Raw genomic sequence first — 14432 nt, 5'->3', positions numbered from 1 at the left:
GGGCAAATCTTAGAAATGGTCTTTTTTTGACATACTTACTCCTGAGCACGGGAAAGCAGACATAAGAGAAAATGTACTTTAATAATTATTTTTTTAATTTAATTTAATAAAAAAATTACGTATATGTAGTAAAACTCCAAACAGTAGAGAATGGTATAGAATAAAAAATAAAAATATCACCTTCTCCAGAAACCACAAGTTTCACTCCCTAGGGCAGTGATGGCGAACCTTTTGAGCTCGGCATGTCAGCATTTTGAAAAACCCTAACTTAACTCTGGTGCTGTGTCACATATAGAAATTTTTTGATATTTGCAACCATAGTAAAACAAAGACTTATATTTTTGATATTTATTTTATATATTTAAATGCCATTTAACAAAGAAAAATCAACCAAAAAAATGAGTTCGCGTGTCACCTCTGACACGTGTGTCATAGGTTCGCCATCACTGCCCTAGGGGAAGCATTATAAACAATTTCTTTTGTAACCTCTCAAAAATATTCTATGCATAAACAATCATATAAACATGTTCTTTTTTCTTTAACCAAAAATTAAACTAAATACCTTCTGTACCTAGCTTTTAAAATTAATAAATCTTGAAAAATATTCCAAATCAGCAATACAGATCTATAATTTACTTATTCAATCAATAGATATTTGTTAAGTCCTAGGGACTGTATTAGGTGCTAGGAATAAAAAGGTAAACAAGGTAGGGGACATGCAGAAGGTGGCCAATTGATGTTTCCCTCTCTCATTGATATTTCTCTCTCTCCTTCCTTCCTCTCTCTCACACCCTCCTCTACACCTTTCAGTTATGGTGGCTCCCATAGCTGCCCACCCAGTTGTAGGCAAAGGCCTGGTGGAGGTGGCTAGCCAGGCTGCAAAATTAGGTTGTATCCCAAATATTCCCCCAGGAGTCTGTGATGGCAGGCTGAAGATACAGTGCCCACTTGGGCCCCCAAGCAATTTTAAACCCCTACTAAGCATTCAGCAAAAACATATAGACAGGAATCCTTTGGTAAAGTGAATAAAATCACAATTTGTATTGCTAGGTTTAGATTTTCATACCACATTTCTTCGAGACAAATTTATTTTGTATTGGTGTTGTTTTTTTAATCAATTTCTTAGATGTTAAATTTTAAAAGGAGAAATTATATCTTTTGCTGATGCAATTTTAATCAGTTTCATTTATATTCTTCTTGGCAACAAGTTCATCAGTCTGTCTTCTCCAGTACTAAACTTAGTATTTTGCAGCAAGGGCTCAATCTACATAATAATTGAGAGAAGCAAGAGTAGTACTACAGGCATACCTGAGATGTTGCGGTTTGCTCCAGACGACGACTGGCAATAAAGCCAGTTGTAATCTTTTCGCTGGTGGAGGGTCCTGCTTTGAATTTGTAAAACACACAACATCTGTAGCCTACAATAAAGCTAGTATGCCTAAAAAACACAAAGCAAGGAAATCAATAGCAAATTACATGTTCATAAATAAGTTCGCTGACTGCTTTATGCTTTTTTTAACCCGCCATTATTATTGTCAGTATAAGTAGTAACAGTAGCTATTGCTATAATATAGAGAAAATACAAGAGCTTCCTTTTTTTCTGTTATTGGTTCTTCTGTGTGTGTGAAGCGGTCGATACCCTTATCTAAATTGGGATGTCCAATACCCCCAGTACTTTGTTTGGACCAAGTGAGGGAGAAGACGAAGCAAACCTAAAATACTAGGAATGGGCGCCCCGTTTTAGAGCATTGTCTCCTCGCCTGGATGCATGACTGGCAGATTAATCATTTACATACTCGATGGGATAGTTCAAGGTGAGGCCCTTGAACGCCTCTCTGGGAGTTCCACAAGCCCCCAACGTAAACCTGGTTTGTGTGGCACGCCACCGGAAGCTAAGAGGCCCCGGAAGGAGGCGAGGTCCAGGCCACGCCCCCACGCCGCCTCGCGCTCAGCCGCTGCTCGGCCCTCCGGCGCGCGCGACGCTGGCAAGGGCGGGGCTAATTCAGGAAGGGGCGGGGCCATCGGATAGCCTTAGAGCCCGAAACGGCCGCCAGCTTCCTTTTCCGTCGGCGACGGACCGAGGAGTCCGAGCGGGCTACCATCGGCCATGCGGTTGTTGGTGGCCGGGGAGCAGCGCCCGCGCGCGCGTCGCCGGGCTTTTCCAGGTGGGAGTCTCGGCGATCTCAGTTCCTCCTCTCTTTCTGCGGGGAACCCGACCCCTTGTGGCAGCCCACACCCGCCTCGGGGCCTGCAGCTCTCGGGGCCTGCTCCCGGGGCCTCCATTCCGGAGTCTCTGTCCCTTGCCCAGGGTGCGGCCTCTGCCCTCACCCCCAGTTGGCGCGGCCACGAGCTTTCTTCCACGCCATCTGCTCAGTCGCATTTTGTGAGTAACCACCTGCGAGTTTTAACGGATCCTTCTCTTAGCCAACGCCGGTTTCGGCTGTTCTCCGCCCAGCAACTAGGCCTGTGATTAGGTTGGATCCGAGGCGGGGGAAGGTACGGCCAATGGCTTGGTGCCCCGCCCGGGCCTTCTGGGCCCTTTAGTCGGTGTCCCCGGTGAAGCTGTGTCACTGTGCGGCCTGGAAGGTGTCGGGTCTCTCTAGTCGGCGGCACAGCCTTCGTAAGCGGGAGGGATTCTTCTCTCTCAGATGTAAGACCCTTACTTGTACCCTGATTTTTTTTTAATTGTTCAGAGCACAGTTTACCTGTTGACATTAACAGTTATGGTCCGGACACAGTAGAGCTACTTATTGCATTTGTTCTGGATCTTCATTTCTAGGTAGAATCTAAAAGTTGAAGAATATGTATTGCATAGAGGAGGCTTGGGCCTAAAATGCCTACTCTACCTTTCGGTGATGGCGTTTACTTATGTCTGTTTCTGCACGTGATTTAGAAGAAACTGGCCAACAGCTGGGAGACTATGTTGCCTGTTGAAGAAAAGCGAGTTATAAATGTCTCATCGATGAGACTTAGTGTAGTCAATGTGGTTTATTTTTCCTCTCCCCAAATTTAAAATACATTGCTTCATCCGGAACAATCTAACAGGAGAAATGTGATGGCTTAAAGTAGATCATCCTTAAGAGGCCGGCAGTTGTCAGTAGTTCCTATGCATCATATATTAAGCTGAAATTTCCCCAGTCATAATTATTCATAACCAGTAGTCTGTTCCTCGTATTGATTATGTGAAATATTTCAGCATTTCAAGACTTGAAAATGATAAATTGTTTTGCAGGGCCCAACATTTGATGTGCTTTCATAAATCATTTCCAGTAGCTGTCTGGTTCAACGATTTATCCTCTGCTAGGACAAGGTCTGTGGCCCTAGCCATGCCCTTGCTGTACCTCAGTGACTTTTCAGGCAACTTGGGATTTAATTACAGAACTGTGTCCAGTAATGATGCCGACAAAATTTAACTGCTCTAAAACCAGATTAGATTTGCCATTGTAATGCTTTTAGTTGGGAGGTCTGCACACTTGATTTAATATATCTGACCTTTAACCTGGCTCATCCTCGTCAAACTCTGAGACAGAAAAGCAATGGCTGGGTACTCATTAGCACCATCATGGCTTAAAGTCAATACTGCCACAGTAAAGAATATAAATTTATCCGCCATTTTCCCCACCCCTGATAATGAGTCCATTTTCAGCTTGGAATTATTAAGGTCTAATTAGTCAGGACTAACATTCTCAAATCATTATAGAAATTAAATTTTAGGTTTATCGGTTTTGACTACCAAAAAGGTAGAATTAAGCAGCAAGTACATTCTTGTGTTCCATTAGAGATGTGTTAAACAGCAAATAGAAATTACTCCACAACATGGTCTCAGTATTAGTGGTTTTTAAAAACTGGTCAGGAGAATTTACATACTGGAGGGATAGTATGTTAATAATTCCCTTATTTGTGGAAAGTGATTGTCCTTGAGGTGGCAGGCACCTGGTTCCTGATAAGGAAAACTAGCACAGGACCATTCCTGCATATAGGATGCCAAACATGCAAGTACAAATAAAAATTTACAACAAAATATTAATTTACAGATGCAACAGAGCCTATGAGTTGAAGATGAATGAAGGTTATTATGAATGTTTTCCAAAAACTTGACAGAGGATGACTAAACCCCCAGGAGCATGTCTGCATGTAACAAGGTACCAAAGGTTACTGTTAAATTGTGTGGGGTTTTTTTAATGTACTTGTGGTTTTGTTCTGAAGAACAGTACCAAAAATGTTGGGTACATTTTTGACATGGAAATGTTTAATAACTGGCACAATGATGACTTAAATTACTTTTTGCCGTTTACCCAGCTGAGGGTTTCTTTGAAGAAATTTTAAGACTGAGTTGCCAGTTATCTATTGATTATGTGAATTCAGCTAATAATGCAATTTTTTTACTAAAATCAGTGAAATGTTCTTTTCAACATTTAGGTAACTGCAAGTGAATGAACAAGTTCTTAGCTGTGGTGTTTAAAAATTCATTGCCTCAGGTAAGCAATTATGATTTGTCAAGCATTTATTGATAATTAAAAGGGGCTGGGACCATTTCCTGTTAGTTAACTTTGTTAGGTACAAAATGATTTTCACTATTGGTTTCTGATTTTTTTCCCCCAGGTGTGGCCTGTGACATTTTTGGAAGGAAAAACAAAGAATTGGTCAAGAAGATAAGAACTGGAACAAATGATGAAAAGTAATATTTTATTTAACAATGATCAATAAAATTATATAGAAAATCACAATAAAGTTATTATAGAAAACACATGTTTGAATAAATACTTTTGATTGATGGGCATTAAAACCTGTTTTCTTTAAAACATCAAATCTTTAAACCACTCCATTCTCAGTCATTAGTTGGACTTGTTTTTTACATCCTGGAGGGATAGCATGTTAATAATTCCCTTATTTGTGGAAAGTGATTCTCCTTGAGGTGGCGGGCAACTGGGGAGATTTCTTAGAACCTCCAGTTCTTATATCCTTTCTTGCCTTAGCAGTGGTTCTCAACCTTCTGGCCCTTAAAATACAGTTCCTCATGTTGTGACCCAACCATAAAATTATTTTTGTTGCTACTTCATAACTGTAATGTTGCTACTGTTATGAATCGTGATGTAAATAACTGATATGCAGGATGGTCGTTCGACCGCCAAGGGGGTTGCGACACACAGGTTGAGAACCGCTGCCTTAGGGGATTTCTGGAGAGGCCGTAATCACTATATTAGAGGCCCTCCCTTCAGAACCTGTTCTATCTGGAATGATATAATCCTGTTATCCATAGCCTCATTTACCCACAGTCCAAAAAGATTACATGGGAAAATCCAGAAATAATCCCTAAGTTTTACAATTACACGCAGTTTTAAGGAATGAGAATCATTCTTTTATCCAGTGTAGCTGCACTGTACATTACCTGTTAGCTATTTTGTGTTATATTAGACCTGTTATTGTGCCTAATTAATTGAGCTTTATCATAGGTACATATAGGGAAAATGCTACTATTCATGCTTTCAGGTATCCACTTGGGGTCTTGGAATATATTCCATGGATAAGGAGGACAAGTATAGTTGGAAACTCCCTAATGCATTGCCCCTCACAACCTGTAACGTACAAGTTTTAATTTGCTTTTATCTTTGAACAAAAAAGTAATCACAATCCTAGTACAAATAATTAAGGAAAACGGTGGCTGGGCAGTCCAGTCTTTCCAGGACTTGAGAATTTATGAAAATTCTAAGAATGAACTTAGTTCCTACCTGGGTGAAAATTTTTTTTTTTTAAATATATTTCTAAACATTTTAGAGAGGAAGGGAGAAGGAGAGAGAGATAGAAACATCAAAGATGAGAGAGAATCACCGATTGGCTGCCTCCTGCACACCCCCTACTGGGGAACGAGCCCGCAACCCAGGCATGTGCCCTCGGCCGGAATCGAACCCGGGACCCTTCAGTCCCCAGGTTGAAATTTTAAATCTTGGGTGAAAATTTAAATCTTGTTTTCCTCTATTGAGTCTCATAATACCTTGTTTTTAATTAGGATTATAATTTCATGATGGGAAGGTAAACAGTATAAAATGTATACGGCAATGTTTAGAATCTGCATGAGAGGTAACATCTGAGAATCACTCCCCTGTCAAATAACACTTTATAATTGTAAAATAGAGGGCATTTTGTGGGTCTTAGTTTTATAAAATATTTGGCCATCTCAGAGCCAGAAAAATAAGGTCTTGACATTATAGGATTGTACTTTGTACTATGTACTTTTTAAAACAACTGCCTTCTGAAAATTGGCACCAGTAGATACTCAGTATTGTTGAATGAGTAGGAAATAGTGAATGATTTGTCAAAGTCATATCAAGAGTGAGAGCTATCCACTTTATGGTTAAACTCGGACCAATTTCTAAAGAATAAATGTATGGTGGTATCTTGGTTAATAAGGTGGCAAATTTCAGGTGACTTCTTTTTAGTGAGTAAAATTAAAGTTTTGAAAAATGAAAAGGATTTGGGGATTTTCTAAGAAGTATATTTTCTGATCTCCCCCTCCCTAAAAAAAAGTATATTTTCTCATGGTGTCTACCTTTTCAGAGCAGGTATCTGCCCTCTAAAAATGAAGATGTAAGTTGGTTTCTTTGCCTTCTAGTACCTTCTTTATAACCAGTTAGGTTTAAACAAACAACCAATTACTTGCTTGATTTGACTTAAATTCCTTTTTGTTTAACCTGGCTTATACAAAAATGGAAATTTCAAGGCTTTTCCTGACTCCATAAAACTATGTAATGGACATGTCAATATCTAGTAAAACATAAAAAGTCCTTAAATTTGACACATGTGGTTATATAAATTGTTAGTTTACTCAATGTGTCAGTTTTAAAGTGCAAGAGAAAACCATTTAATTTGAAGGTACTCTCATTTAAAGTGCTATTGCCATCTTGTGACAAGTGGAGGGAACTACATAGAAGTTACCATTTTTTACATTGCTTAACTTGCAACATTCAGTATTTTTATCTTGCCCACTGGTATACTGGGCTAGCCAGAGTTGTTCTTTTCTTTGTTTTTTATAAGATTCTCCTAAGTTTTAAATTTCTGCTGTTGGCTTTGAGATTTGAATTAGTGTTTATTCTATCAGCAATTAATTTGAAGAGGGCATATTTTGTATTTTTAAGGTGGCATTCTAATATAACTCCTATACACAATACCTGAAGCATTACTTCAATATCACATTCCTACTGCTGAAGTAGGAATGAAGAAAATTTTCCTCAGATTGCCTATTCATCGCTAGCGAAAACAGCTGTCCCAGGTCCATATGTGGCAATAAATTGTAGGAGCTGTTGTTGGCACTGAGTCAGATAGACATCCCTTTGTTCTAAATATTCTTCATTATATAGTTCGAATGGAAATACTGCATTTGGAGCAACACAAAATACAGTGGCTCCTAAGAAAAGAAGGAAAAAAGCGTAAATGAGAAATACTACTTAAAATGCTAAATACGAAATAACATTTTCAACAAAGTAGTGAAAGTTTTATAATTAAGTTCTGACCTATTTAATAGGGTATTTCAATAAGCACTTGAATCTGACTTTTTTTGAGACCCAGTAATGTTCAGTAAATTTACACACTGGTACCAGGGCCAATGGAAGACATGTTTACATTTTAAAGTTTGGAAACTAGAAATCTGCCTTATATTGCACTAGTCATTCTACTTTTGAAGCTGACTGGTGGTGTAAGTAGGTGGGGTATTGGAAGGTAGAGAAACACTAGTATTTATTTGATAAAGGTTAAGTTGATCGAGGCTAAAGACATTGCACATTTCACAATTATTAAGAACCGTTGACATAAAGACAAGCCTATGCAATATAATAGGAGTCTAGAAATATCACCTCACATATATCATTAAATGACTTTCAACAAGGGTTCAATAGGGAAAGGACAGGCTTTCCAACAAATGGTGCTAGGAAAATTATATCCACTTGCAAAAGAATGAAGTTGGTCCCTTCCCTTACATCATATACAAAATTAAAAATTAATAAATCCAAGAACTAAAACTGCAAAACCCTAAGAAAATAACATTGGGGAAATGCTTCATAACATTTGATTCAGCAATGTATTCTAGGACAACACCAAAAGCACAGGTAACAAAAGAGATAAACCACATTGAAATAAAATTTGTATACATCAAAAGAGAAAAGGCAACACTTTTCACTTGAGTAGACATTTCTCCACAAAGATACACAAATGGTCAATAAACCCATAAAAAGATGCTCAACATCACTAATCATTAGAAAAATGGAGCCCTGGCCAGTTTGCTAAGTGGTTAGAGCAGCCGTGGGCAAACTACGGCCCTCGGGCCGGATCCGGCCCGTTTGAAATGAATAAAACTAAAAAAAAAAAAAAAGACCGTACCCTTTTATGTAATGATGTTTATTTTGAATTTATATTAGTTCACACAAACACTCCATCCATGCTTTTGTTCCGGCCCTCCGGTCCAGTTTAAGAACCCATTGTGGCCCTCGAGTCAAAAAGTTTGCCCACCCCTGGGTTAGAGTGTCAACCCTTGATTAGTTTGATTCCCCATCAAGGATACATACCTCAGTTGCAGGTTCGATCCCCAGCCCTGGTCAGAGTGCGTGTGGGAGTCAACCAATCTATGTGTCTCTCTTACACTGATGTTTCTCTCCTTTCTCCCACTCTCTCTAAAAATCAATGAAAAAATATCCTCCAGTGAGGATTAAAAAATAATAAAAAAATGTAAATCAAGCCATAATGTGATACCACCTCATACCCATAAGGATGATTACTCTCAGAAAGAAAACAAAAGGCCTGGCTGGTGTGGCTCAGTGGTTGAAGATCTATCTAAGCACAAGATGGTTGCTGATTCCATTCCTGGTCAGGACAAATGCCTGGGTTGTGGGCTCCATCCCCAGCGAGGGACGCTCAGGAGGCAGCCTATTGATGTTGATGTTTCTCTCTCTCATTGATGTTTCTATACATATCTCCCTCTCCTTTCCTCTCTCTCTAAAAATCAATTAAAAACATTTTTTTAAAAATATATTTTATTGATTTTTTACAGAGAGGAAGGGAGAGAGATAGAGAGCCAGAAACATCGATGAGAGAGAAACATCGACCAGCCGCCTCCTGCACATCTCCCACTGGAGATGTGTCCGCAACCCAGGTACACGCCCTTGACCGGAATCGAACCTGGGACCCTTCAGTCCGCAGGCCGACGCTGTATCCACTGAGCCAAACCGGTTTCGGCTAAAAACATTTTTTAAAAAGAAAAGAAATTGGAACTCTTGTACACTGTTGGTGGGACAATTCCCTTTTGGTTATATACCCAAAAGAATTGAAAACAAGGTCTCAAATATTTGTGTACTTATGTTCATAGCAGCATTACCAAAGGTGGAAAGCAACTTAAGTGTCCATTGATGGATGAATGGATAAACAAAATGTGGCAGTCTTAAACAGAAAGGAAATTCTGCATGCTACAACATGGATGAATCTTGAAGACATTAATTATACTACGTGAACTAAGCCAAACAAGATAGGACAAATATATGATTTCACTTATATGAGGTACCTAGAGATAGGGGGAAGGAGAGAATTGGGAGTTATTGTTTAATGGATATGAAATTTCAGTTTGGAAAAATGAGATGGATGGTGGCAACAATATGAATGTATTTAACAGCACTGAACTGTACATTTAAAAATGATTAAGACAGTTTTTAAAAAAATATTTTTATTGATTTCAGAAAGGAGGGGAGAGGAAGAGAGAGATAGAAGCATCAATGATGACAGGGAATCATTGATTGGCTGCCTCCTGCACACCCGCTACTGGGGACCGAGCCTGCAACCCAGGCACATGCCCTTGACCGGGATCAAACCTGGGACCCGTCAGTCTGCAGGCCGACACTTTATGCACTGAGCCAAACCGGCTAGGGCAAGACAGTTTTATATTATGTATATTTCATCAGGATTTTAAAAACATCTTAACTATTACATAGGAGTTAAGCTCTTAAATTGTTTCATTGAATGAGTACCTGTAAATGTGCCTGGCCAGGAGTACAATTGCTAGCCAAGCTGACAATGCCTACCTTCCTAGAGCTCTCTGTCATCAGTAAACACTTTTATAGCCTCAGACTTTGGGGACTGCTCCCTTTCCTGCTTTACCTTACCTGAAACCTGCTGTTATTGAGAACACTGCTTTCCTTGTGGCCCTTTAAGGTGAAGGTGCTTTTCTCAAACACCCCACATGCCCTCGTATCATAAGACTGAGTCAGTGCCTAACTTGCTGCCCTTTTGCTGTTTTCAGACCATTTTTGCCCCTGTTTTCCTCTTGATACAAATCTTTCTTCCTTTAATGCTCAATTCCACCTGGGCTTTGTCAGCCCTTCCCCATCCAGTCAAGTCAACAACCAGCTCTCAGCCCTTGGCTCACAATCTTCATCTTTTCCACAATATCTTCCATTCAACTATTTTCATGTGAAAGACCCATTTAGCTCCTGACCTCCCTGTGTCCTAACCTTTCCCCCTCTACCTTCACCACGCACATTCTCAAGGTTATAGGAAACTGATATTACCAGAAACTTTAAAGTCATTAATTCAAATGTCCTGCTCCCCTGCACCATCTCCTATACTTCTATCTCAGAGACCTCCAATCTTCCTTCAATTCACTTCCCTCTTTCAACCAGTTTGAGTCCCTCCCTTGCCAATGCAACACTCTGCCACGCTTATCTATCAAAACCTCAACTCTGTAGGAACCCAACCATTTACTTTGTGCCTGCATTCAGGCTGCTAGACTGAAAATCACAAATGTAATTAGCATTTCTAGGTTTTACTTTATATGAATCACAGAAATCTCAAATGGGTACATGCATTGTCTGTCAACCCTGCTGAGCTTCTCTAGCACATTTGCTCTTCTATTCCTCACAATGACTATTATATTCCACTAGAAGCCCGTTGCAGGAATATTCCTGCAAGAATAGGGCTTCCTCGGGCCAATCTCATCGCCAAGCCCCACCGCACAGGGCCGCACACGGGGGTCCCAGCTCAGGGCCGGGCTTAGGCGGCACACGGGGGCCCGGATGGCGGCTCTCGCTGGCCCGCCCTGCCTACAGTATGCAAATTAGCCGCCATCTTTGTTGGCAATTAATTTGCATATCGCGCTGATTAGCCAGTGGGAGGCATAGCGAAGGTACGGTCAATTACCATGTTTGTCTATTATTAGATAGGATTCTCTCCAAATCTTTTTTTAGCTGATGACATTGTATAGAGTATATCATAAAATCTACAGACCTATTTGATTCTGTATCCATTGTCTTCCCTCCTATAAAATAAAGTGACTCTTCTATCACAGGCCAGTACCTTCACACGTGCTCTGGATCCCATCCCTTTTCACCTTTTTAAGAACTTCATTCCTTTGCTCTCCTCTTTCTGTAGTATCATTAATTTACTCTCTATTGGACCTCATAAGATCTATTATCTTCTTATCTTTAAAAAAAAATCCCATCCTGGACCTCACATCCTTCTCCAGAAAACACCCATTTCTTTCCTCATCATCACAGTTTCACACGTGCTCTGGATCCCATCCCTTTTCACCTTTTTAAGAACTTCATTCCTTTGCTCTCCTCTTTCTGTAGTATCATTAATTTACTCTCTATTGGACCTCATAAGATCTATTATCTTCTTATCTTTAAAAAAAAATCCCATCCTGGACCTCACATCCTTCTCCAGAAAACACCCATTTCTTTCCTCATCGTCACAAATGTCTCAAAGTTGTGTACGTGTACTCTCTTCATATCTTCACTTCCTTCCCCACTCCACTGACTTAGCTCAGATCATGGCCACCTACAACTTCTAAACTGCCAAATCTAATTGTACTTAGATACAGCTGACTACCTGCTCCCTCCCTGAAACACTCCCCTTTCTTGGCTTCTGTAATACCACACTTGATTTTCTTCCTACTTTCTAGCTGCTGCTTCTCAGTCTCCTTTGTTTGTTCTTTCTCCTCAATCCCGTATCTAAATACTGAAATCTTGGAGGGCAGTTGTAGAGCTCTCTGTGGTCTCTCTAGGTGATTTCATCAATTCCATGGCTTTGAGTACCATATCTGTCCTGACGGTTCTTAAGTTATATTTCTAGGTTAGAATTCTCTTCTAAACTCCATATTCTTATACCTGTCTACTAATATCTCTGTATGATGTCTCAAACTTATATTTATACTTTGCTTTTTCTCTCAAATCTTTTTCTCTTTCTTCCCAGTCTTGGTAAATGGCACCATGATCCACTTAGTTTCTCAAGGCAGAAACCTGGGAGTTTTCCTTGATTCCTACCTCTCTCAGCTAACCCAACTCATAAATCTAGTTTATGAGTACAATCTATTGGTTTCTGCATCCAAGAAAAATATCCCTGAGTATGGATGATTTTCCTGCTATGTTTAAAGTAACATGTAAGGAGCTCTTCAACATTGTTTTGCTTAAGACTTAAAACTGAAATTTATTATAAAAACAAAAAGTAATTAAAGGAAAAAATCTTCACATAGCTGTATTTCCCTCAACAAATGTTTTCTTAAATGCTTTAAAAAAGTCTTGACAAAATAGTTTTCAAGTGAAAATAACCATATTCTACTATAGGAGTACTTAATACTATATAATGTTATAGATTTTAAATTCAAAGACATAGTGGGGGTGGGCTATAAGGAGTCATTGGGAGAAAAAAAGGAACATGTAATACTTTCAACAATAAAGATTTTTTTTAAAAGACACATTTTTGTCTTCTTACTGAAATCTAGTAGTGTCTTAGATGACTTTGTTGTTATGTCTTAGTAAAATTGGCAGCATTTTTCTTTATGGTACATAAAGAATGTGTCTTGGATTTTAACAATTATGTTTTAAATACATTTTAAGAGAAGAATTTAAAGATAAATTAAATTGCCCAGCAGGTGTGGCTCAGCAGTTGAGGGTCGACCCAGGAACCAAGAGGTCACTGGTTCAATTCCCATGGTCAGGGCATATGCCTGAGTTGTGGGCTCGATCCCCAGTGTGGGGCATGCAGGAGGCAGCCAATCAATGATTCTCTCTCATCATTGATATTTCTCTCTCTCCCTCTCCCTTCCTCTCTGAAATCAATGAAAATATATTTTAAAAATAAGATAAAGCAAATTAAAAATAAATATCCTTCCTCTTATTTAGTATTGGTTGGGAATCAAGTTTTTCTCTTTTGGTAAATAAAACTAATTCAAGATGATAATTTACCTTTTCTAGGCGTTATTATTTATCTTCCTAAGCAAGAAGGTATAAAGAATATACACATACAAATTTGCATATAATTTAGGGATTCACAAGCCCATAGAACTCTCTAAGTATCCATGGATCCTAGGTTAGGAATGTTTGACTTAGATAATTATAGAACAAATGTCTAATTTTCTAGTGCAGCGGTTCTCAACCTGTGGGTCATGACCCCTTTGGCGGTCGAACGACTCTTTTACAGGGGTCGCCTAAGACCATCCTGCATATTAGATATTTACATTACGATTCATAACAGTAGCAACATTACAGTTATGAAGTAGCAACAAAAATAATTTTATGGTTGGGTCACAACATGAGGAACTGTATTTAAAGGGCCAGAAGGTTAAGAACCACTGGGTTGAGAACCACTGTTCTAGTGGATCTTTGCAAAAAGTTACTACAATATAAATTGAATTTAAAGCAAATTTAAGCATTATACATATACACACAGAAAAGTCAGTGTTAAAATATCCTTTTAAGTCCCAGGATTGGAACTAAAGTTTGGTTTGAAACATAGTTTATCTTATCAAAATAATGGCTCATCTAATTCAACAAAGCATTCTGTGAGTATAACTTTCTTTACTCTTACATTGAGTCCTCTGAGGTTTTTATTAGCAAAACCATAATAAGCTCCATTCATTTCAAATAATTAAATGCTATAGTCATCTATATATATAAAAGGCTAAGTGTCCCAGTGACCATCCAACTGGTCGCTATGATGTGCACTGAACACCAGGGGGCAGACACTCAACGCAGGAGCTGCCAGGACCCACACTGGCAGGTACCATGGACCTGGCGCTGACAAACCAACACTTGGCTTCCCTCAAGTGGGACACAGGCCCCACCACCACCTCGGAGCGACACCCCACCAAATTGCAGCCAATGCTGCCAAGACCCCATAGCATAAAATGCGGCCCACAGCCCAAGCCAGCCCGAAAATGGTTGCTGTGGGCGCCCGGTAATGACCTCACTAGCAACGCCCGGCTTCCTCTCCCTAACAACAACTAGCCTCCTTCCCGTTTCTTCAGCCCAGAAACACTACTTGCTTTATAGCCAGGTGCAAACATTTTACACTTTAACCAAATGTTTGTGAAGCATTTTCACGTGCCTCATCTCATTTGATCCTCATAGAAGTCCTAGAGTAGGTAGATAGGAGACTTAGTAGAATCCTTTTTTTTTTTT

At 39.4% G+C, this 14432-nt stretch overlaps 1 protein-coding gene and 1 long non-coding RNA gene across 5 annotated transcripts in view; one reads left to right on the top strand and one right to left on the bottom strand.

The window, feature by feature from the left end:
* Positions 1-2041: 2041 nt before the first annotated feature.
* On the top strand, positions 2042-4749 carry LOC102259400. The gene is made up of 4 exons (XR_001362156.1): positions 2042-2165; positions 4035-4142; positions 4420-4478; positions 4603-4749. It is a non-coding gene; the product is annotated as an uncharacterized LOC102259400 (long non-coding RNA).
* A 1131-nt stretch (positions 4750-5880) lies between these two features.
* Positions 5881-14432, bottom strand: part of MCMDC2 (minichromosome maintenance domain containing 2) — a 33626-nt gene continuing 25074 nt past the window's right edge. For all 4 annotated transcript variants that reach the window (XM_005866340.2, XM_014539800.1, XM_014539801.1 and 1 more), the window contains one exon: positions 5881-7402. In XM_005866340.2, the coding sequence (XP_005866402.1) occupies positions 7236-7402 (167 nt within the window). In that variant the 3' untranslated portion in view covers positions 5881-7235. The remainder of the gene's footprint in view (positions 7403-14432) is intronic.

Source organism: Myotis brandtii, unplaced genomic scaffold (assembly GCF_000412655.1).
Source record: "Myotis brandtii unplaced genomic scaffold, ASM41265v1 scaffold23, whole genome shotgun sequence".
Taxonomy (NCBI): Eukaryota; Metazoa; Chordata; class Mammalia; order Chiroptera; family Vespertilionidae; genus Myotis; species Myotis brandtii.
This window is presented reverse-complemented; position numbering and strand designations above follow the sequence as displayed.